At 45.4% G+C, this 24,869-nt stretch overlaps 1 protein-coding gene across 8 annotated transcripts in view; it reads right to left on the bottom strand.

Moving 5' to 3' along the window:
- ZC3H7B (zinc finger CCCH-type containing 7B) overlaps positions 1 to 24,869 on the bottom strand; it is a 52,871-nt gene that overhangs the window by 12,905 nt on the left and 15,097 nt on the right. Inside the window, exons 6-17 of one of the 8 annotated variants that reach the window (XM_030462995.1) lie at positions 24,754 to 24,834; positions 23,202 to 23,261; positions 21,781 to 21,823; positions 17,752 to 18,011; positions 16,464 to 16,815; positions 14,704 to 14,762; positions 13,609 to 13,771; positions 13,361 to 13,522; positions 12,208 to 12,413; positions 8,890 to 8,990; positions 7,028 to 7,209; positions 3,701 to 3,786 (exon numbers count right to left, since the gene is read on the bottom strand). In XM_030462995.1, coding sequence (XP_030318855.1) covers positions 3,701 to 3,786; positions 7,028 to 7,209; positions 8,890 to 8,990; positions 12,208 to 12,413; positions 13,361 to 13,522; positions 13,609 to 13,771; positions 14,704 to 14,762; positions 16,464 to 16,815; positions 17,752 to 18,011; positions 21,781 to 21,823; positions 23,202 to 23,261; positions 24,754 to 24,834 — 1,755 coding nt within the window. Of the gene's footprint in view, positions 1 to 3,700; positions 3,787 to 7,027; positions 7,210 to 8,889; positions 8,991 to 12,207; positions 12,414 to 13,360; positions 13,523 to 13,608; positions 13,772 to 14,649; positions 14,763 to 16,463; positions 16,816 to 17,751; positions 18,012 to 21,780; positions 21,824 to 23,201; positions 23,262 to 24,753; positions 24,835 to 24,869 lie in introns of all 8 variants that reach the window. The other 7 variants (XM_030463207.1, XM_030462838.1, XM_030462914.1 and 4 more) reach the window with 7 other exon arrangements.

Raw genomic sequence — 24,869 nt, forward strand, 5'->3', positions numbered from 1 at the left:
TTTATCAGCTCCACATTAGCTGCCATATAATCTTCCAGATGACAGATCTCTCAGCACATCCAGCAAGCTTGGCTCAACTCTACTGGCCCAGCAAAAAAAAAAAAAAAATTGAGAAGGTGCAACAGATCAGAAAACAAGTAATGATTTCTCAGGTAATCCTGCTGATCCAGACTTTATTTCCCACAAAATCTTAACCAAAAAAAGCTCTGTGCATTTCTTCATCAGAGGCGTGCAAACGGCTGGTCAATCCAGCGGGCATGTATTCTCCCAGGGGATTAGAAACCAAGTGAAAAATTAAAGCTGCTGCTGTTGCTACTACATGACTGTATTTGTAAAGGCAAGACACATACCTGGCAGGCTGCTGATAACCAACAGTGTGGAAATTAGTATCACATGAGGCTCCAGCAGATGAAGCCAGGCAAAAGTGCCTGGAGCTATGGCACCACCCCTTATTCTGAAGCCAGACAATATAGTGTTAGCTATGCACCATGGCAACCAAATAAATAAAAGTCTTTGGCACAACAGCTCTCCAATTCAGGCTTTGCAGAAAATAGCCCCAGCACAGCTACTCATGTCTCCCAACTTCAGGAACCCTTCTCAGGGATACTGAAATGCTCTCTGGAGGAGCCACATGCCTTAAGGAACTATACAAGGAGCCCTGGTTACTCAGCCACCTAACCAAGTGAGCTGTACTTAGCTGCAAGTACCCACTGAGACCTTCCTTTCCTCTCCATGCTTAAATTGCCAATTCCGAGTCCAGTTTTTACAGGGGTTTTGCAGCTGGTTAGCTTAGTAAAAGCAGAATAGCCCTAAAAAACCCAAAACCAACAGAAGATTGAGAGCTAAACCCCCCTAAATTCCTAGGGATGTGATGTGAGGACATGCAGCTACCTACAACAGTCTCTCCTGCTGACTGCCTCTTCAATCTGCACCCACTAGGTTCAGCCTCTGTGGGGCCAGATTTGTGGGGCCAAGTGTGAGAATCCTGGCAGGCATTTAACAAGCAGCCTATCTTCATCTTCCATTTCTTGCTAAGTCTCCTGGTCTGTATCGTCACAGCTGCTGGGTCCCTGTATGCTGCCTGCCTTTTTTCTGCACAACTGGATAGCCCCAGCCACTTAACTGTGTCCAACTGGCAGCTGTGACAAGACTGCAGCAAAATCCCTGGGAGAGACTTTGCTTCCGCTGACCAGAGGGCACTGGGGGGAGCATCTATCACACGGGATGGTGGGAAGGAGGGGTCTGCTTTTACAGCACTCCTGGGAAGTTGTCTTTGCCAGGCAGCCAACTTGGAAAACTGGAAGGATGCTGAGAAAGCTGAGTCACTTTAGCCTGCTTGGATGGGAGAAAATAATGGCAAAAGTAAACATCTCTCAACAGATACATTAGTCCTGCCTCCAGGGTCCTTGGCAGCAAGCCAGCATCTGGAGCACAGCCCTCTGGCTGACTATATGCTGATGCCGCAGCAGTGGTTTGCTGTAGCAAACACGTAACTCTGACTGACTTAACTCTGTCTCCCTGCACAGAGCCAGTGCCAGGCTGACCGTCCTTACAGACAACTGAAGGTGCTGCTGGTACACACATTCTGATGGTACCAATAATGCTGCTGCTTCGCCTCTGCAGAAACTGATGCCCTGGAAGGGTGGAGAGTGAAGTCCAGTTCAGTGACAGGCATTTCTGGGGCACAGACAGACTTTGCCATTGGTCATCAGTCCTTACACCACTACCCTCAAGGCCCAGAAACTGCAGGTCTCTGTCCATACCCTGACAACTGATGTAGCAGGTGTTGGTGTTTCTTTTAACTTCTGGCCCCTGCAAAGCCCAACAGCCGGAAACAAAACCCTTGTTCAACATTCAGATCCCACTTGTTTCAGGGGCCAGTTCTGACCATACTTGCTGAACAACTCACTCTTCCAACAGCAGCGCCTGCAGATAAAAGTGAATTTGCATGTGCAATGCTTACAGGAAACCAGCTGTTCATCAATCCTTTTTTATCCCCAGACTATGCACAGAGACTGACAAGACAGAGGTTTTGGGAAAATGCAGGCAGACCCACAGCAGGCAGGACAGAACCAGTCACTAGCCTTCACTCTCCCTGGGGCAGGGATTGCTGATGTAAGTTCAGCTACTGTCACAAACTGCTGCAAAATCACACATAGTTTCCCCTACTGATGCAGACAGCTTCTTCTATCCTCACACCTGGAAGAAAGAGATCACAGACAGCTCTGCCTGCAGACACGATTGAGATTATTCAAGCTCAGTTCTCATATCATACAGGCTGTGGAAACTTGTCCTCTCCACTTCCCAGAGGCCTAACTGCTGCTTCCCATCCGTCTCCCCCAGACATTTCAGACCACAACAGAAAGGGCTGCACAGGTATCTTGCTGAGTAACTCCTGACTCCATCTCACGCAGCATAACCAGTATTATAGGTGGACACAGAGCCCACTGCAAACATCAGTGCAGCCACCTGCATCTTTCCTGTTGCGATAGTCCATGCCCACCAGACCTACTTTTCCCTACCATCAGTGACCTACAGCCTTCAGAACACTTCTGTTGGCCAGGAAGCTAGCCAAAAAAAGCTGCTACACACCACGTGAATGATTCAGATCCTTTTCCTCTAGAGGACCTCTGCAGGCTGCACAGGCTGCACTCAGTGCAGGGGAACTCCAGAGTGAGAGGTCCCAGACAAAGGTGAAGCTTTGACAGTAAGGCCCAGGCCAAGGGGTGGCAAGCTCAGATCTCCATAAGGGGAAAGCAAGCTGTCAAGTAGGAACAAAAAGGATTCACAACACTTTCTCCAACATTTTGCATGACAGAGAATTGCTCCTATGGCTGAGAGATTGCTAGGAGGCATGAAGTTTCTCATCTCATCAGAGATATGTACTGAAAGGAATTAAAGAACAAAACCTCCCTGTTCTAAAGGCAAAACTGACTTATTTCAACCTCAGGGCTGGGCTGGGGAATCTTCTTCACTGGTTGGGTTCTTCCGCTATACCACAGAACACTCCCCTGGAGGAAAAAAAAGGATAAGGCAGCACCATCTGTAGCCAACAGGTTGGAAGGAAGCAAACAAAGAGGTGCCCATTGCTTACAACACACCTCTACAGGGAAAGCTCTTGTCAGTGATAGAGGGTGCAGGTAGAGGCACCTTCTCCCACACTGAGAGACTGGTGGCACAAGGAGAGGCAAAACTCACAGTCTCCTTTTGGCAAAGTTCCGCTAAGATCTCTGCCCAGTCTCAAAAGCCCCCTGAGCTGCAAGTTCTACCTACTCCCATGTTTAGAACAGTCCTGTGGGTCATGAGTCACTTTCTAAGAGTCCTTCAAACTGCTGTATCATCCCTTGGCCACTAAAGGGCAGCAGGACACTTTTGCTCCCCAACTTGTGTGGCCATGGTCCCCAAAGTCTCCTGATACCACTTGTAAGGTGTCACAGAAATTGCCCTTCTCTATGCATTGCCTTCCCAGCTCCAGAGGCTTCATACCACCACCAAAACCAGCAGACAACAAAGCTGCAAAACAAGGCACAAAGTTCATCACGAGCACTGCAACCAAGAAAGCTCTCAGCTGTCCTCCTCCTCAGCCAGCCTGGTCTACCTGGCTGTCAAGCACAGCAGTGGGAGGATAAGAAAGAATATGCTAGAACAGTTGTAACCAAAGCCAGACTGCAAGCCCTCAATGCACCTTACTTATACTTACCATGCTGTTGGCTGGTTTGCTGGCATGTGCTTCCATCTGCTGCCAGTAGTTCTTTGATTCCTGAACGATATCTTCATGGGTCATTCCTGGGAACAAAAGGAGACAGGACTGAGCTATCCTGCTTTGGCCAAGAGAAGAGAAGGAGGGAGGGAATGCAGGAGTTTTTATGATAGGGCTCATTGGGAGTTTTTGCCACTAGCTCGGAAGATCACAGATATCCCACTGAGGCATATTGCATCTTCAAGACTCCTGAAGTCTCACCTAATCCCTGCTGAGACTAATTAGCCTGTTACACATTTCAAGTTGTGGGGGCTTGCCATAAATCAATAAATGAAGAGTTGAAATTCAACACAGAAAAACATCAAATGCAAATCCAACCAAGGAACAACTGCAAATATGTAACCAGCAAGGAAAGATCTGCACGGTTTCAGGATTCAGAAATGCAACATCAGACAATAAGAAAGAGTTGGTCAGACTTTATCTAAGGAATTAGCTCCTGTTCAGCTTAAGTGGTGAGAGAACAGCCTGTGCCAGCTCTAACCAGCTAGATGGGCACTACAGTTCTCAGAGTGCTAAACAGTAAGGGAAAAGTATGTAATAGCAGGAACTGTCTGGTTTATGTGAGGGCTTATTACAAAAAAGCCATGTTATTTAAGTGCTATAGAGACGCAGGATAACTGCTGCAACAAACTGAAGCAAATATCTTAAAATGGACAGCTAACTACAAGTGTAGTGTCAAGGATGGCCTTGATGCAGCACCCCAGCACAGGGAGGCTGCAAAACCACTGGCTTCACTTTTGCCTGTGGTTTTTATTACTGAAGTGAGGTGTTCTGCAGGCATGCCACATGGACATGATCTTTGATCTGGGAGCCAGCATGTTCCAGAACTTAAAGGCTGGCAAACACAAGTTTTCCTCTCAGCTCAGGCTGTGTGTAACTTGGGTAAGTTACAGCATTCCTGACTTCAGTTTCCCCATCTATGATTGTGGCTGTCCAGCTCCCTGCCAGGCAACAGTACTGCTGTTTGCACAGGGCTTGGATGGGATGAAGAGCCTTCAGGGAACATCACCAGGGAACTACCAGCTGCTGCATAGCTCGTACTACCCCCAGATCAGGGCTGTTCATGAATTTTCTCCTTAATGATCAATCCCAGAAGTAATGGTGTAGAGTTAGAAAAACAGCAACTCCCTCTTCTCTTGCAGCAACTTCCCTGCAAATATTCCAGGGCTGGACACATGTACTTTGAAGACAAAAACTATAAAGCTGGGAAAACCACAGCAAAAAGTTAACATGCTGCCCTGGACCTGGCCAAGGAAGGGCTGACGCAGCTCCCATCTTCTCCATTCTGCACACTCCTACTGTGGTCCTTGAGGTGCAGAACCAACAGAAGAAACATACACAGCTCTTGTCAGAAGAATGAACTTTAAATGAAGTTCTTAGCAAGTGACTGCTTTCTTCCAGTCCCAGATATCTGAACTAAGTCAACAGTTCTATCTAGAAATGTGGTGGTTGGGAAAAAATACCCCTCCCAAACATGAAAGTAATTTTACCAATATACCAGCTCTGCAAAGCTTGAAGAGATAATATGGGAACAAAAAGGCCCACGTTTTGATTACTTACAACATTTCAGCATCTTTTGCAACATCACTCATGAGAACAAAGACTCCATGCTTTCCGCTGATGAAGACAGCGAGGTGTCTGTGAAAAGCCTGTCCACATTTTCACATTTAAGGAACCTTTACTCCACTAACACAATCCCTTAATTCCATGAACAAAGCCACAAGCTCTCTAAAAGCTCAAATAGCTGTGAAATGCAGCAGCCCTCTGGTTTCAAATGCACGCTGCTATGAATGATGCCTCCTTCCTATTCCTGCCAAGCAAATGGTGTCCAAATCAAGCTTTGCCTCCAAAGCTAAAGCATTCCCAGAGAGTGGCAACAACTACCTTTCTCTGATTCCATAATGAGGACTACACTTAAAAGAGGTAATAAAATACTGCTCTGGGAAGGCGAACTCATAAGGAAAACAGGCTTATATATACAGCCCTGCAGGGAAAAAATTAAAAAACAAAGGAAAAAAAAAAACCCATTCATCCAAACAAAAAACAAACAAGAAAAAAATGATGTCTCTCTCATTGTTGTAAAAGATGGAATAAGCACAAGGTTTACTGACCACCTCTTCAGTTAAACTCTTGTTTAAAAGCTTGTTCATCCCCCCAGCTTCCCCTTAGGAAGTCACATCTTCAAGTAGAAAAGGCAAGATGCAAAAATCAGTCTAACTATTTCTTCTCTAGGCTGAAGAGAAAGAAAGAGGGAGAGAGGGAGGAAGGAGGGAGGCAAAGAAACTTTTTTTTTTTTAAAAATAAACACAACAAAAATAAACCAACAATGGGGTGGAGAAAAAGAGCAAGGTGCTTGAGTATAAAGAGTACTCAGAGCACTATGGGCAGTATGATAAGCATGCAGGGCAGCAGTAGTGGACTACAGCTCAAAGGCAACGTGTTGTCTTAGAAACTAGTGCAATTTTTTCATTTTCTGTTGGCAACTGGGAAGACTAAAAGATGGCATTTACCACAGTGTGCTATTTGTTCATCACTGTCCCTCACGAGCCAAGTCAAGCCAGCGAACAATGGTGACAAGGCGCCTGAACAGTGAATTAAAGACACTGCCCCCAATTACATCATAAAAATGGTAAGAAACATAAATAACGTCTCCTCTCTGAAGTACTGCCTTCATGGGTCCTGCACTAAACATGACCCTGTGGTAAAAAAAGATGTAGATAGCACTGCAGGTGGACCAGGACCTACTTGGTTGACAGGAAAGCAGCAAAAAAAACCCTCCAACATGTCACAGAGAGGGGAATGAAAATGCCAGACGTGGCAGTGTCATTATGAGTGACCTAAATGTAATTTCTCCAGTAGCCTCTTCAGAGGCATGTCATCAAAGCCTTTTTGGGAAACATGAAGTATCTTGTAATTTCCCACTGTTGGTGAACTTGTTTAGAGAAACCAGAGATGCATAAGCCTTCCTTTGAGTTTACATCTTTGGGGATTCAGCCCTATCTGATAATCATTTTAAATTATGTAGTTGGCCCAAAGGGAAAGGCTTCCTGGTCTGCAAATTAGTAGCACATGTAAAGGGCTAAATCATCTCACAGAACACCTCAGCCCTTTTTCCTCTGTTCCTGAGAAGACTAAGTGCATGCAACCACAAGTGACAACTTCTCAGTACTCCTCAAATCTTCTTCTTCTCCTCTAAACCAGTCCTGGGCACACACTGGAGGAAGCTCAGCTGTACACAGCACCAGCCCTGCACCAGGTCACACTCACCTGAATATTGCTGCAGCAGCCAAACCTTGAGCTCGATGAAACTGTGAGCGAAGTGGCAGCTGTCCTCGCGCAGGCAGCCGTAGCGCACCTCGTGTCGGCACACATCGAACTGGAAGTGCTCCTGGAACTGGCGGATCTTGGAGTACTTCAGGGAGGTGGAACGCACAATGTGGACCAGACACCTGCAGCCAGGCCAAAGGAATAGAAAGCACCAGAGGGTCAAATATTCACCTCCTTCTCCTTACATGTGACTTTCAGACATTCAACAGGAAAAGGACGTGGAAAATCAACTCCGGGGGACAAAGACTCCCACAGGTAACACCAAACCCCTGCCTTCCCACCCTATCAACCCTAGGTAAGTATTTTCAGTCTCCTCAGCCCACGGGTGATGCTATGCTTAAGTTCAGAGATCAGACGCATTTCAAAATACATAGCAAAGATACCAATTCCTCTGGTTCAGCAAGTCTCTAAGTCTCAGGTTGCCAGGCACCAGAAAGGGTTGTCTTACTGTGTACTTGACATGTTTCTTATGTTTGTTTTCCCAAATATTCATTCCCAAATATTCATTACCAGCCAGAGGCAGGATGCTGAGCTACAGGCTCTTCAGTTTGACCTTTATGTGAAGGCCAAACTGCAAGGCAAATTAAGTCAATGGAAAACTTAGGCTGACTCCAGAGGGTTTTGCTGATGCCTGAAGTCCCTCAGCACCAGAACCAAACACACAGGGTGAAGCATGCAACGCTATTTATCATGCTTTGAACGGTCCTACAATTGGAACCCATGGGGAGGAAAGAAAAAGAAAGAAAGAAAGAAAAGAAAGAAAGAAAGAAAAGAAAGAAAAGAAAGAAAGAAAGAAAAGAAAGAAAGAAGAAAGAAAGAAAGAAAGAAAGAAAGAAAGAAAGAAGAAAGAAAGAAAGAAAGAAAGAAAGAAAGAAAGAAAGAAAGAAAGAAAAGAAAGAAAGAAAGAAGAAAGAAAGAAAGAAAGAAAGAAAGAAAAGAAAGAAAGAAAGAAAAGAAAGAAAGAAAGAAAGAAAGAAAGAAAGAAAGAAAGAAAGAAAGAAAGAAAGAAAGAAAGAAAGAAAGAAAGAAAGGAAGGAAGGAAGGAAGGAAGGAAGGAAGGAAGGAAGGAAGGAAGAAAGAAAGGAAGAAAGGAAGAAAGGAAGGAAGGAAGGAAGGAAGGAAGGAAGGAAGGAAGGAAGGAAGGAAGGAAGGAAGGAAGGAAGGAAGGAAGGAAGGAAGGAAGGAAGGAAGGAAGAAGAAAGAAAGAAAGAAAGAAAGAAAGAAAGAAAGAAAGAAAGAAAGAAGAAAGAAAAGAAAGAAAGAAAGAAAGAAAGAAAGAAAAGAAAGAAAGAAAGAAAGAAAGAAGAAAGAAAGAAGAAAGAAAGAAAGAAAAGAAAGAAAGAAAGAAAGAAAGAAAGAAAGAAAGAAAGAAAGAAAAGAAAGAAAGAAAGAAAGAAAGAAAGAAAGAAGAAAGAAAGAAAGAAAGAAAGAAAGAAAGAAAGAGAGAAAGAAAGAAAGAGAGAAAGAAAGAAAGAAAGAAAGAAAGAAAGAGAGAAAGAAAGAAAGAGAGAAAGAAAGAAAGAGAGAAAGAAAGAAAGAAAGAAAGAAAGAAAGAAAGAAAGAAAGAAAGAAAGAAAGAAAGAAAGAAAGAAAGAAAGAAAGAAAGAAAGAAAGAAAGAAAGAAAGAAAGAAAGAAAGAAAGAAAGAAAGAAAGAAAGAAAGAAAGAAAGAAAGAAAGAAAGAAAGAAAGAAAGAAAGAAAGAAAGAAAGAAAGAAAGAAAGAGAGAGATAGATCAGGGCCCTGGAGTTAAACTGGATGGACTTGTGAGATTGCTCCCATAAGCACAAAAATGTTCACTCACTTGTTGTCATGGAAACTGTGTTTGGCAGAAAGGTTGGAGCAGACAGATGGTGTGTCCTTGGTCCCCTTGCTGATAATCCGGGGTTTGCTGTCAAAGCAAATCTGAGAAGAGAAGAATTAGCATGCTGGGAAAATCTTGCAGAGCAGTGAACCAGAGCCACTTCACTTGAAAGGGGAAGAAGAATCACAGCCAGTCTATTCTAATGTTCAGAGTTAGAAGAAGCCTGGTGAAAACTTTGTGGTAGGGCTTTAAAATAAAGCAAGCAAATTTTTGGAAAAACTTCTGGACAACATTTTTTGGCTTACTCTCAACAGTATTTTCCATTGTGGTTGGAAAAATTTTGGTCAGAGCCACATATTCTTTCCAAGTTACCCCACAGAGCAAGAACAAGGGGGAAAAGATGGGGAGAAATAAAAGAATAGCCAGCTCACAGAAAAGAAATGTTCCTTTACATGTACCACTGCCCTTGTGGGGGAGTGTCTGCTGCAGTGCATCAAAATGGTGCAAGCCAATCCTCAACTGATCAGTTCAGTGGCTCAGAACAGGCATCAAGTGGGAATTTGTTCCATTACTGGGTTCTGATTTCTAAAATAGCTGGGGCTAAATTGCAATTCAAAGCAGCAGCTCAAGACAGAGGAAGAGAGAAGATGATTCCATGAGGCTGTATGCACCTGGTTCAGCTACAGTGCTAAGAAGGAAAACTGCCTCTCCTTTCTCCTACACAGCTGCATCCACTGCTCACTACCCTTCTGGGAGCAGGGCACTGGCTGCAACATACAGAATCATACAAACATTGAGGTTGAAAAAGACCTTCAAGATCATCAAGCCCAACCTAATGCTGCCAAGTCCACCACTAAACCATGTCCCTAAGCATCATATCTGTAGATGTCTTTTAAATACCTCCAGGGATGGTGACTCTACCACTTCCCTGGACAACCTGTTTCAGTGTTTGACAACTCTTTTGGGAAAGAAATTTTTCCCAATATCCAACCTAAATCTCTCCTGGCACAACTTAAGGCCATTTCCTCTCATCATATCACTTTTTGCTAGGCTGCCTCACCCTGCTACAACCTCCTTTCAGGGAGATGTAGAGTGTGGTAAGGTCTCCCCTCAGCCTCCTTCTCTTCAGGCTAAACAACCCCAGTTCCCTCAGTAGCTACTCATAAGACTTGTGCTCTAGACCCTTCCATCAGCTTTTTTACCCTTCTGGGGACATATTCCAGCACCTCAGTGTATTTCTTGTAGTGAGAGGCCATAAATTGAACATAGTACTTGAGGTTTGGCCTCACCAGTGCCACCTACAGGACACAATCACTTCCCGAGTCCTGCTGGCCACACTATTCCTGATACAAGCTAGGATGCCCTTCTTGGCCACCTGGGTACACTGCTGGCTCATGTTCAGCCAGCTGTCAATTAACATCCACAGGTCCTTTTCCTCTGACAGTTTTCCAGCCACTCTTACCCAAGCCTGTAGCGTTGCCTGGGATTGTTGTGACCCAAGTGCAGCACCCAACATTTGGCATTGTTGAACCTCATATAATTTGCCTCAGCCCACCCATTCAGCCTGTCCAGGTCCCTCTGTAGAGCTTTTCTACCCTCAGGCAGATCACTGACTCCCAAACTGGTGTAATCTGCAAACTTACTGAGGGTGCACTCAATACGCTCATCCAGATCTTTGATAAAGATATTAAAGAGAACTGGCCCCAACACTAAGCCTCAGGGGACACCATTCGTGCCCAGCCTCCAGTTGGATTGAACTCCATTCACCATAACTCTCTGGGCCTGGCCATCCAGACAGTTTTTTACCCAGTGAAGAGTACACCCATCCAAGCCATGAGCAGCCAGTAGCTCCAGGAGAATGATGAGGGAAATGGTGTCAAAGGCTTTACTACAGTCTAGGTAGACAATATCCACAGCCTTTCCCTCACTGACTAAGCAGGTCACTTTGTCATATAAGGAAATCAGGTTAGTCAGGCAGGACCTGCCTTTCATGAACCCATGCTGACTGGGCCTGGCTGTATGCTTATCCCAAATGTACCACATGATTGCACTCAGTATAATCTACTCCATAACTTTCCCTGGTACCAAGGTCAGACTGACAGGCCTATAGTTTCCTGGACCTTTCTTCCATCCTTTCTTGTAGATGGGCATCACATTTTCCAGTCTCCAGTCTACTGGGACCCCCCTGGTTAGCCAGGACTGGTGGTAAATGATGGCAAGAGGCTTGGTGAGCACTTCCACTGGTTCCCTCAGTACTGCTGGATGGATACCACCCAGCCTTGTGTGTGTCTTGAGTAGTGCAGCAGGTCAGTAACCAGTTCTCTTTGGATTATGGGGGCTTCATTCTGCTCCTTGTCCCAGACTTCCAGCTCAGCGGGCTGGGTGGCCAGAGGACAACTGGTCTTAATATTAAAGACAGAGGCAAAGACAGCATTAAGTACTTCAGCCTTTTCCCTGTCCTTTATCACTGTGTTTTTCCCAATATCCAGTATAGGATGGAGATTCACCTTCTGTTGCTACTGTATTTATATAAACATTTTTTATTGTCAGTAGACAGATAAGTCCTAGTTAGCCTTGGGCCTTCAAATTTTTTCCCTGCATAACATCACAACATTCTTGTAGTCTTCCTGAATTGCCTTCCCCTTCTTCCAAAGGCTATAAACTCTTTTTTTTCCACCTGAACAGTCCAGAATCTGCCCTCTCAAAGTCCAAGGAATCAGTTTTGCTGACCTCCTTCCTTACTTCTCCAACAATTAGGCACTCTGTAATTTCATGATTGCTATGCCCAAGAAGGCCTCCAACCATCATCACCCACAAATCCTTCTCTGTTCACAAGCAGGTCCAGCAGGGCGCCTTCCCTAGTTGGTCACTCACCAGGTGTGTCAGGAAGTTATCTTCCACACACTCCAGGAATCTCCTAGACTGTTAACTTTCTGCTGTACTGTATTTCCAGCAGACATCTGAGAAGCTGAAGTCCCCCATAGAACAAGGGCTAATGATTAGGAGACTTCTCCCAGCTGTTTATAGAATATTTCACCTGCTTCTTCATTTTGGTTGGGTGGTCTGTAACAGACTCCCACTATATCTGCATTGTTGGCCTTCCCCCTGATTTTTACCCATACTCAGCCCTGTTGTCACCATCATTAAGCTCTATACAATCAAAACATACCCTCCCTAAACATACAGGCCACACCACCACATCTCCTTGCTTGCCTCTCCCTTTTTAAAAATTATAACCATCCATCGCATCACTTGAGTCAACTACCAATATATCAGTGGTCCAGATACATACTGAGGAGACTCCCACCAGCTCTGTACCTCACAGAGGAAGGTGAAGATGCCCTGATGTTCCTTGAGGAGTTTGGCAATGGTGAGGCTGCTCTGCTTGATCCCACCTAGCGGGTCAAAGAGGAGGTCACGGTTGAGGGTCCCCTTCCTCTCCTCAGTCCACACGTCGATCTCTTCCTGGTGGTACGCGAAGGTGCAGTTATCCCCGTACTTACAGTCCTGCTTGTTAAGCATATCTACAAAGCAACAAACAGCACACACCACCACACAGGGAGGGCAGCCCAGTCAGAAACTAAACTCTCTCTCTTCTCCTCCCACTGCCCAAACTTTTACAAGGAGCTGGAAGCAAGAAAACACAAGAGTTGAAGAAAAAAGAAAAGACCTCTCCCCCCAGGTTTGTCCACATCAAGACATTCAGGAAAGTTAATGCAAACTTCTGAATGATGACAATCTCAGTAATGCCATCTGTTGTGGAAAGTGTCTCAAAATGGAGGCCTGCTTTAAATTCAGTTCCTGGCCGGGGACAGACCACAATTTAATCAACCCATTTTAAAACCAATCCAGATTAAGTTGTGGAAAGTGTCTCAAAATGGAGGCCTGCTTTAAATTCAGTTCCTGGCCGGGGACAGACCACAATTTAATCAACCCATTTTAAAACCAATCCAGATTAAGTTCTCCTAGCAACACATCACTAAGGATCCCTGTTATCACAGATCTTGCAATCTCCCCACTTCATCAGATACTTTGTAATGACACTCAGGGACCAGCCTGATCACATTGCCTGCTCATATGGAGGGATGGGCTGCAGCACGGGAGTAGGTAGATAGAGCTTTTCCTTAAGCAGAACCCCAGCCCTGCTGCCATCAGGCTGCTGGGTGGAGCAGGACTAGTGCAGGCACATGCTCAGGAAGCAGGTTCTCAGCAAAGCCCATGCCAACAGGGCACCTCTGAGCACTTGGCTCTGCACAGCACCTCACTTTGCCTTTGCAATTCCACCACTTTGAAAGCTGCCTGCTCTCCACAACACAGGACCTCATTGCCTGCCAGTCCATGGACTACTGATGGGACAGGAAGACCCCCAAGACAGCAAGTCATACCATCAAGAAGTCACTTCCCAACCTCCCCTGTCATGCACCATCCAGCCCCTTCCCAGCCACTGACAGCCCTATCCCCTCCAGATCACCTTTGCAGAGGTAATAGGATCCTACAAAGTTGGTTTTGGTTGGGCGAGGACGGATCCTTTTCCAGGTCTTGTCTTCTGAGCTCTTCAGCCTGCCCAGCAGGATGTCCCGCTTGCACTTGTGCTCCAAGCCTTCCCGATAGGTGTAATCACCAGCTTTGGGCCCTGCAGGAGCAAATAACCCCATCAGCCCAGAGAAAAGCAAACCCTCACCCACACCAGTGCTCTGGGTGGCAGAGCAAACTGATCACCTGTTTTGGGGTAGCAGATATGACAGGCTTGTTTGAAGACATGAGTAGATGCCAGGGGGTTTTTCACCAGTAGGGCTGTGTTGGGCATTACTGGTTCCGACTGGGACATCAGGTGCTCGGTGACTTTGGGCACAGCTGGGTGACTCACTCCACCAAGGCTGACCTGAGCAAAAGTACACATATCTCTCCTCTCAGATCTGCAACCACGTGGGTAAGAAACCTCTCCAATTCCTTGACCCATTCCAGTCTGTTTAAAAAACTTCCTCATTTTCTCTCTCACCAAAACATTTATATCTGAAACTGCATTTCCAAAAGAGCTGTATGTAACCTTTTCAAAGATAACAAAGAGCATGTTATGTTCACTTCAAAGATGGGCCTCTTTCTTCCTTGGAAAGGGACCTCTGTTTTCTGTCATGAACCACAGAACAAAATGCCCCCTTCACTCCTTCCTATTTCTTCAATCATAACCAACTCATGCATTTGAAGACTATCAACCCTATTTCAACCTAGGGGAAAAAAAAAAAACCACTTATCAGTGAGTCTTCAGGGTGCTCTGAGGACAGAGAGCTCCACATTGAAGTAACAGAGACAGAAAGACGTCAGGAACCTAAAAGAGTAATTCTTGTTCCAAGCTTGAGAAGCATAGATAATCCTCCTCTTTTACTCCAAGCCTGAAGACACGGGAAAAAGGCAGGACAGTGCATCTGGAAAAGCCTCTGACAGTGGCAGAGAGGAGCAAAGAACCTCACTAGTTTTAAGACAAAGCTGGCTTACTCCACCCCATCATCCTTCTGTGTTATGTAGCTGCCCAGATACTGTGGGACATTGGCCTCCATGGTCATCTGTTGGATCTATAACCTAGATCACCCCATGTTTACCCTGGCAATATATGGAGTTGCAGACAAAAATTAAGGTGGAGCAAACACCTTCCTACTGACTCTGGGGAAGTTTTTACCTGCCTTGCCACAACATGGGAGGCAGCACTCACTGGGATGGGTCAAGAAAAGGGGCCCAAATTACCTACATCACCCAAGTCACTACTACCTTGGCTCCAGAGCACCCTGGGACATCAGCACGGGGGAGCCGCTCACTCACCACGGGGGATGGTTTTTGGCTGCCAGGTGGGTGTCGCAATTCCTGAGGGCTAGTTTCTTCTAGGCAAAAGAAAGGAAAAAAAGCCCCACAAAACAAAAACAATCATTTCACTTTTAGAGGCAGTTCTGCACACAAAAAGGCAAACAACTCCTTATTAAATCCATTTGCTTTATTTATTTCATAACATTTTTCCCTACATCCCCTGTCTAAGTCTTGGAAAAACTCCTGGAAAGGCCTTCTTGGTACTCAAACCCTACTGAACCAAACTATGCTGCTGAGCACTGGTGCTCCCAAGGTGACAACTCCAAGGAAGCCCAATGCTGTGGTGAATCTGAGTGCTGAAGTGCTGCCTGGGAAACCTCTGCTTTTTTCAAAATATCTTTGCTGCAATACTGGGGACAAGTTAGCCAAGAAACAATCTGTTTTCCCTCCTGGGAGCTACGAAGCACTCACCATCCTCCACAGGTTTGCTCCTTGTGACATAAGAGTGCCCCGTTCACTGCCCTGAATCCAGAGGTGGCAGAGGCCCCCTTGGCTTCAACCACTCTGCCCAGCACAACGAGGTCCTAGAAGCATCACCAAAATTTTGCTCATTTGGTCCAAAATTTGGTCAGAGAGTCATTGGGGAGGGTGGATAAAGCATGCTATAGCCTAGCAAATTCTGCCAAGGGAGGTGCCCTGGACACGAAGACAGGTTTAAATCTCATCACTTCTCATTATACACCTTTATGTTGCTTTATCCTCTGAGATTTCACACCATGCACACACTACTTACCTGGCACCACACAAGCCCCTGAGCCTTTTTCATTACTCCTGAGCTAGTGGACTAGCCTCAGGACCTATTGTGGGAAGTGGTGGTGAAACACCACTGTAAGCCCTCAAACAAAACAAAAGGACAGCCTGACTCCTATGGAAATAGCAGCCTGCATATGGAGACTTCAACAGGGATAACAGCGATAGAGGTAATGATGGAGGAGTGGAGGTCCACTCCAGTTGCTCAATCTGATTATGTCTTAACTACACTTACTCCTCATTGTGAATGGATTGTTCAAGTGAAACAGGCCTATAAAAGGAGAAGCTCTGAAGGTGGGTTTTGACAGCTTCACTCACACCAACCCTCCCCTGTTGGCTGGCCCAATGATGGATCCAGGACTGGTGTTTTTACATTATCTATTTTTTTTCTATTCTCCCTTTCTCTCTCTCTCTCTCTCTCTGTACCTTTTCCTTTCTAAAACCATTAAGCAACACAAGGCCCACACTTCTTCCCAGGTCGTGCAGCTTGAGCATACACTTATTGTGGCTTCTATAACTGAAGTATCTGCCCTTATGATCATGCAGCCTGAGCATATATAATAATTGGAAGTACATGAGTTATTCCTTCTATAGTTCTAATTAAAGATAGTGTTCAAATACAGACCTTGACCTTCATCTGATCAGTCAAGCATTTCTTCCGACCATAACATTTTAAATCACTCTCCCAGAAGGGCCAGGTCCAAGACTTAAGATTGGATCCAGTCACACCTAGGCTCCTTTTTGAGTTTAGAAAGCAAGGGGGTCTAATCTGAATCTCCCTGGGTTGCCCAGTCCGAGTCATGACAGCTTAGACATATTCAGCTGTCTTGCTCAAGACATTCTAGATTTGCACTGTCATTCTGCAGCACCAGCAGACAGAGCTGTATGATAGATGTCCTCAGCACTGAATGAAATAACTTTGGCATTCATCCACAGGTAAAGCAGCACAAAACCCCATCAGCACCTACCAATGGCAAAGGAATCCAAGGCATCCAGAGACCCTCTGCTTGTCCCAAAGGAGTCCAAGGCATCAAGCCTTGAGTCTGTGTAGGGAAGCAGATCCAGGGAATCCAGCGAATCTAAGGTGGAGCCACCACTCCCTGCCGGTGGGGCCTCAAAGGCATCCAGGACAGAGGAGGAGGAGGAGAGCTGCTTGGTGGGATCCATCACCAGGCCAAAGGAGGCAGGTGGCAGCGGGGTGGAGACAGGGATGCTGGCTGTAACAACTGGGGGCAGGAGTGGAGCTCCCCCCGGAAACACAGGGATCAGCTGGGGCATCTCCGTTGGCAGATTGGTAGGAATGGTGCTCTGGACCAGAGACTTTTGGGAATCAGGAAGCGGGAGGATAAACAGCACATTAGGAATGAGGAACAGAGAATGAGTGAACATAGAGAGCAACAGACATGTATTATCTGAATGCATTATCATGTATCATCTGAAGCAAAAGGGTACCCAGCAGCTCCATCCACTCGCAAACTTCCCACAAACCTTCCAAGCTATCTACATCGCATACAGTCTGGGCTGAGGTCCCTGAAGAGATGTTGGGCTACCTGAGCTCATCAGACTGCAAGGCAGAGCCCTGCACTGGGCACTTAAACAAGCTCAGGTTGAGACACGGTGCATGCTGAGTACACACAGTGCCGAGGTCAGGGTAATAACCATTACAGCAACCATTATTCATAGCAACTCTCATCAGAGCTTTCTGGCTCAAGAGGTGTCCTGCATGAATATGATTGCATTGCTTCCAGACCCAAGCTGGCTCACTTGACATCAGCAACACTGGCAACTAAAATTCCATGTAAGTATGAATACAGATTGTCTCTGCATCTCCCAGACCTGTTCAAAGAGCTTAGTCTGAATGCAGCCTGCACGAAATACAAGGTGATGAGAGCATGCCCACTGTATAAAATACAGCCATCATTCCTTCTTCAGCACACTAACTTCTACTCTCAGGCCTGATTTAGGTCCATGGACACCAGAGGCCAGGGAGAGGGAAAGGCTATCTTGGGTACCTTTTGAGGGGCAGCTCCATGAAGTTGCACACAGCAAAGCAGGCTTGGAAGTGGGCTCTTTAGATACTCACAAGCTGGTTGCAGAAATAAAGGAAGGAATGAATGAATTTTGCCAGAGGAAGAACTAGGAGGAAAGAATGACAGAAAGAGAGAGAGAGAGAGAGAGAGGCAGCATGCATATCCACATGCTCCAAGGACCTATTTGGAACAAGACGCAGGGGATCCATGCAGTGCGCGCTCTTACTAGAGGGTATGATGGCTCTTCTGCTAGGGAGTCCAGAAGGGAATCCAGTTCTTCCCCAAGGATGTCACCTTCTGTGAAGTCCTCCACACTCTCAGGCACTGGCAGGGGCACACGGTCTGAAGATGGGACCAAGCTGGCAGTAGGCAGCGTGGTAGGCAAGCCCTTTGCATCCGAGTCAGAAGACAAAGGAGCCAGCCCTTCGCTCACAGGGATGGAGGTGGCCACAGGAGCTGGGAGGCACTGCAGGTCCATAGAGCAGTCTGGGATGAGGAAGAAACAGAGACAGTCACCCAGGAGAGCCTCTTGCTGGGGGCAATCAGAACACAGGCTGGCAAAAGCAATATTGCAAAACTCCCATCAAATCATAAAAGCCAAGTACGCCAATATTCTGAGAGGAGAGGCTCTAGTCTGAACAGTTTCTTGCCCTTTTATTTTTGTTCCCAGTCTCCAATAGTTCACTGATAACTGAAACATGTTCTAAGGGCCAATGCCTAGACTGTCAGGATGGGGCACGCACATACAGTAACCAGGAAGAACACAAAGTCTGTGGCTGAGCACTTACTGAATTCACTGTGGACAGGTCGAAAGGCCAGGGGTACACAACCAATTTCCCTATAACTCACCACCTGGTGCTTTCTTTAATTTTCCTCACTAATGAATTTGTCAGAGACCATTGCCTTCTCTACTCCTTGGGCCTTCAGTATCCCAGATGAATTCTTGCTTACTTGCACATTCTAAAACCTTAGACATCCTAAATGGTAGAAGATAAAAGCAGGACACAAAGTTCTGCTGGGAAGAGAATCAGAGAACGGATGCTCAGACAAGCTTGTTCTAACAATGTGTCCCCAAAAATCCCCATCAGACTCACTTGGCTGTCTTTACTCAAGTGAATTCCCTGCTCTTGTGTGCTTCATGATGTCCACAGGTGGGAGATTGCTACCCACATTCTTCCTCAGCAGCAAACATCCCCTTGGGAGCTTGTGTGAGCCAGGTTCAGGGCAAGAAAGAGGCAATGATTTTCTCTAAGGCTTCCTTACCTCTCTAGTACATTAATGAAATGGTAAGACATTTCCATCATGCAACATAAACCTCTGTTAAGTGAAGTTAAAATTACAAGCACATATTCTTCACAGAAGACCATTTTTTTCTCCAAAAAAATTAAAGGTTAAAAAATGTTCAAATGTTAGAAATTTGGAAAATGCAGCGTTACATTTGCAGTTCTCAAACCAAGCACCCAAACTACCTTAAATTCTGCCCCTGTGCAGCTGTCCTGGAATAAAAGAAAAGAAATAAGACAAAGATGCTACCTGCTCCATCCACATAGCAATGCCTGCACTGTAGCTGTAATGGTCTAAGGTTATAAGCAAAGTTTGGAAGAAGACACAATAGCTTTTATTAGGAAGACTGGTAAGAATGGGAAAGAAACTATAAGCTTCCAAGACATGTATCTTGATCCAGTGAGAAATACTGCATCCTTTACAGATAGGATGTACAAGCTCTGCTCACTCAGCCCTCACTCCTTTCTAACTAGGACTGGGCAAGTGACCCATGTTGCTGTCCCGTACACTGCACATTTCCTGTGCTGGAGCTCAGCAAACCAGCAATTCCTGCAGACCCCCAAGTCCTGAACAAAAGCAACAGCAGAGAGAGAGGACACACACATGAAGGCCCCCTTACCTCTAACCCCACCATCACACCCTGCAACCATTCTGCTGCCATTTGCTGAGTGGTCCATGTGGATGGACCACAACCAAGGTCACTGTGGAAGGTACCAAAGGCCAAGCCATGACAACAAGGCAGGGAAAGCAGGGAAAAATGGTAAGGGACAGACAGTGGTCTCTCTCTCCACAGCCTCATGCATACAACTGAAGGAAAGCACATGTTGTACCTTATAGGATTGAACACAGCTCCTCAATGCTGCAGCTGGACACGTTCCCCACAGGCAGTGGCTCAAAGAAAGACTGCAGACCTCCTTAGTTTTGCAGCTGCCCCCCAGATCAAGCTCGGCTCCAACCCCATGCTGTCTTTGTGATGACTTCTCTCAACTCATCTCCCTTCAGCACAGGCCCCCCAGCTGCACTCGGGAGCCAGACATGCAGCTCCCCTCAGTGCTGGCCTCATCCCTGGTAGCTTGGCCAGATTTCCCTCAGTACAAAGGGATGGCTTGTGCCTTCCCGATTTTCAGATGTTTAAATCTGGAGTATTGTCAAGATCCCACCAGGGGCCAGAAGAAGTTCAGGACACGCTGGAAGGGATGGGGACACGTGCAGGGGGGAGCAAAAGGGTTCACAATGAGAAGGCCCCAAAAGATCCACAAGTTCAGACCTTTTCTGAGGAATGAACAACACCCTCCTGTTCCACTCAGACTGTAAAGCAGAGGAAAGAGGCCCTAACACACCCTAAGGGGCCTCAAACCCTGAAAAGCTGAATGCACAACCAAAAGGCAGAGAAGGCTACAGGACCCCTCACAGCACAGTGCATGTGAAAGGCGAGAAGAGCAGAGACCAACAGGTTCCACTGCTTGCAAGAGGCAGAGGGGAGACATCTGCTGTCTTCTCCCTGAATACTCAAACCCTGTCATTCCTCCAGCCACTTTGTCCCATTCCTTTGTCCAATCTTTTGCCCTACCCCTCCTTTCACATTCCTGCATTCCTCAGGACACCCCATCTGCTGACATCACCCACCAGCTGCCATACCCACATCTCATGTACTCTCCTTCCACAAAGCTCATGCACCTCCTGCTTTTACCTAATGTTTTCTCCACCTTAAAAAAATAAAACAGCTCTGGCCATTCACCTGCCTGCCTGAGGGATAAGTACACTGCTTTTAAAATCTCTGCTTCTAGCTCCACTTCCCAAAACAGCAGTGATTCCCTAGTGCATTAGCTGCCAAAGGCCCTGATGAGGCAGATCTGAGCCACAGTCCGTGCAGGCTGGGACTGGGCTAATCAGATGACTTCAAGTAAAGCATGGCTGAAGGAGCTTTAAAAATTTGCATCTTAAAATGAACCAAAACAACAATCAAAAAAACCCTTCCTAAAAAAACCTTCAATCTGAAACTCTCAAGGTACCCAGCACCCACAGCCGCCCTGGTGTCACACCACTCTCAGAGCAATGGGATAATATATAATTTCAGTGCTTTTAAAAATATTTCCTAGCAGCTGCTCTTACACCAAACCCTGATTATATAAAGAACTTACTGGATGCAGTCACTCTTTACAGAAGGAGTCCAGTTCAGCACAGCAAGATAACGTGAAAAACTCTCATAAATTCTCAGAACTGGGTCTCATCTTTGCACATAGCATTCAGTTACCGAACTGGCATTCAACAGAGAATATATTTTCTAAAATAGACCCCAAAACACCCTAATAATAAAATAGTTTCTTCCTATAAAAAGAACAGTTGTTATTTGCAGTGATAAGACTTTACACTTACCTTCACACACAGAGCTACCTTTCAAAGGAACAAAGACTGATGTGCCCAGAGGCATGCACACAACAAGGGCAAAGCATGTAGCAAGCCTTTCTACAGAGTTAAGGTCACTTGTTTCCCTGCATGAGAAAAGCAACCCTGCAGTCCCCTCCTGCTCTTCCTCATTGCCTGACCCTGAACACAGCTGCCCCTGGGTCCCTCCCAACTCCCTTTGTTTTCATTTGTCTTGGAGGACTATATGTGCTCAGAGTACAAACAACCCACTGCAATCTTAACTTCACTTTATCTGGACTATTTTGGCTGGGAGCAGAGTTTCAGAAGCTTTGCCAAGCCCAGCTTTAAAAGAGAAAGCACAATTGGAGAGGGCAATGTACCTCAGCAGGACATTTTAATTCCTAGACGCATCCCTTATTGCACCCAGACAAAAAATTACTTTCTGCAGCAAAAACATTCCCACTTCCAACCACCTTTTCCTCCTTGTAGTTACCAAAGCCAGGAGTGTGCAGAAGAGACACAAATTATGATGATCAACCTCTCAGGCCTGCTCGGCTGCTCAGATATCTTACCAAAGCCACAAAAATCCGAGAAATTTCTTTACCTGTTTCGATGTCATCTATCGAACCCAGTCCATTGGAAGTGGTCTGCAAAGAGGGCATAGGACAAGGTAGAGAAAATATCACCAGAAATTAAGCTTTAAAAAGATGCTTGCACTTCATAGATGACACTGAGTACTCCTAAATGCACCTGGCCCTTTAATTTTTCTTTACATTCTCTTCTAGTACAAGAGTATTAAAACCAAATCACTTTCAGAGGCCATGAATTCAAAGAGCCTATTCATTTTTACTTCCTGCAGTGGACAAAACCTGTTGCTGCAAAGGAATACCAGGCCTGCATAATATGCAACCACGTGAGCAAATCTGTACATAGAATAGGGTTTTTCATGTGTGGATGAGTACACTGTGTCCCAAGTGCTAGGCCACATCAATCGGTCAGCCCAGTGGATATTAAGATCTGATTAGCCTGATCTTACACAACCTTCCTTTTCTTAGTTCTTCTATTTTGCAATCTATCAACCACAAACTTTTACAGCAAACTCAAAACAGGAAAGGGTTTCCGCCAGGACAACTGCTGACTTGGAGCTCCAGGCAAGGAACAAAATGAGCCCATATTTTACAGAAACATCAACAGAGGTAAGTACATGTGCCTTCAGCTTAAACTTAAAAAGGCACAAGTAAAGCATTCCTTTTGCAGTAGTTTTTGCAAATTCTAGCTTTTGCACAATTTTAATTTCTTGCAAAGAGTAAGATTTTTCCAGTTAAAAACTAGGCACTAAAGAAAGCTGACTGACTGTGCTAGAAAAAAGTGAAGGCAAGTTACTGAACAGTGAGAAGTAAATTAATTCTTTGGTATCTTATCTTGCTCTACAAAATGTCATCTTTTACAGTTTTACAGTTTGTTTGGTTTAAGTGGTGTGAAGTACCAAATAGCCTGTAAAACCAGCAAGAGTTTAATTATTTTTTTTCCCTGTGATAGGGACAGGAAATAAGCAATTTCTTATAATTTAGGTTACTATTTGTACAGTGCCCTGCCCAAGCTGATCTCAGAGATAACAGGAAGAAACAAAGAATACATAAACTATGTATGTATCTTGCTCAGTACATGGCATGATTTGATACTGTGTGTTGTTCACCAGTTACACCTTCTGATTTCTACTTAGCACTGCCCTAACTACGTAGTAACTTGAACATTGAAACTTATTTCAAATGTAATAAAAAGCAAACATTCACAACAGATAAGAAAAATAACCATCTTCAGTGATTTAATTAGTGACATAAAAAAATGTTGTTACTGTGTTTTCAAATTAATTGTTTTCTTTGGCAATATTCTTTAGAAGTAGAAAACACTAATTAACACTTTTAAATCCTAAAAGACAGCAGTAATTTTGCATGTCAACAAAACTGCAAAGCATTCTAGCAGTCCAGTCCATGAACAGTAAGAACCATAGGATGAAAACTCTACCTGGTTTGACAAATTGATTGATGTGCCATTACTGAGTAGTGAGAATGTTTCCAATTCCTGCTGCAAGAAAGAAAGAGGTTTTAGAACAGAGACAGCCCATGAATGCTTGTAAACTAGGTAAAGCTGGGTTACAATATGGTTTCCTTCAAGGCACTGCCCATAAAAGAAAAAACACCCCATAAAGTACCACTGTGACACAAGGGTACAGTTTTCTGCACACTGAAAGGGACATATCATTTGTTCTGGACACCTCAGTGCAAAACACCTAACATTCAACACAGAATCAGAAAGCAAAAAACTTCCCAGAGGAACATAAGCTTTTGTCTTCTTGCTAAGAAATTACTACTTTGGGAAGGCATTACAGAACTGGAATGAAAGCTGGAAGCCAGCACAAGAGATAGCAAGGTGTTAGCAAAATCACTGGTCACTAGATTTCAAATAATAAGAAGCATTTTGGAGTTTTTAGTTTTGACTTTTCTAACACAGGTGGTTTAACAGCATCACAGCTGAGTAACATGACAGCAGCAGCAAAGAAGTGGCAGGACCAGCAGAATGAGCAGCTACAAAAAAACCCATTCCTGGATAAAACCTCCCTTTCTTTGCAACAGAATCTTTTCAGAGGGTTAAGAACTGCTACAACGCCAGGGCTTTTTGGGGGGTGGGCCAATCTCACATGTGAGGCTGGTTCGGGAGAGGAATACGATGCTACAGCCAAATTTACTCCAGAATCTCTCTGCAAATTGGATGCTCACCAATCACTTCACCACATCAGTGCACAGGTGCCCCTCTGGAGGTGGAACACAGTGGCTGCTCAACACACCACTGCACCCAGGGCTGAGGATGCTAAGGTCAGCCTGACTGACCAGACTAGATTAGACTCACAGATAATGTTCCCTGCTCCTGAAAATGCATCCCGGGACTTTCCCAAGGCAGCTTCACACGACTGCCAGCAGTGGCCTGACGCCCTCTAGCTCCATCCCAGGGTATATCCAAGCACCAAAGGTACTCCAGTTCCGGCAGCAGACTGTCTTGCAGAGCCACTTAGAGATTCAGACACTGGGGTCAATTTACTGAACCCAAGGCTTTCTTTTTGCTACTTTCTTTCCTAGCATTTAACCAGATGCCTACTTGTCATTTTCCAAAAGCCTTTTCTCCACCATGAAAAAGGAACCCTTCATGACCCATGGCACTACAAAAGCAGACATCCTACCCTTCTCATCCTGAAACAGGGAAAAGACTGTGATGCAAAACCACCCTTGGGATCAGGCCACATATGCCTCTTCCCCCACAAAAAGGAGCTCCCATTGCATCAGAAGCCTCTCCTGCAGTACTGGCTCAGGTCTGCCTGGCTTGGGGGGGACACAGCAGCCGTGGGGTTTGAAAGGGAACAAGGCAATGGGAGGGTCAGGACAAGGAGTGCAGCCAGCAGCCTGCTAGAAAGGGCACAGGGCAGTGCATGAGTGTCTACAGCTCCAGAGCAGCACCTACCACTTCTGCAAAAGTAAATATGAAAGAGCCAAAGAACAGTCTCTAAAGGAAAAAAAAGTCATACCTGAGGTCTTTTGTATGCTTTTCGAACCCTCAGTCCCAGCTTCTGGGCAAGCTCCTGTCCCAGCTGTGTGACGCTTTCATCCTGGGGACAAAAACCATTGGCAGGACACTTTCAGT

This window comes from Calypte anna, chromosome 1 (genome assembly GCF_003957555.1).
Source record: "Calypte anna isolate BGI_N300 chromosome 1, bCalAnn1_v1.p, whole genome shotgun sequence".
Classification (NCBI taxonomy): domain Eukaryota; kingdom Metazoa; phylum Chordata; class Aves; order Apodiformes; family Trochilidae; genus Calypte; species Calypte anna.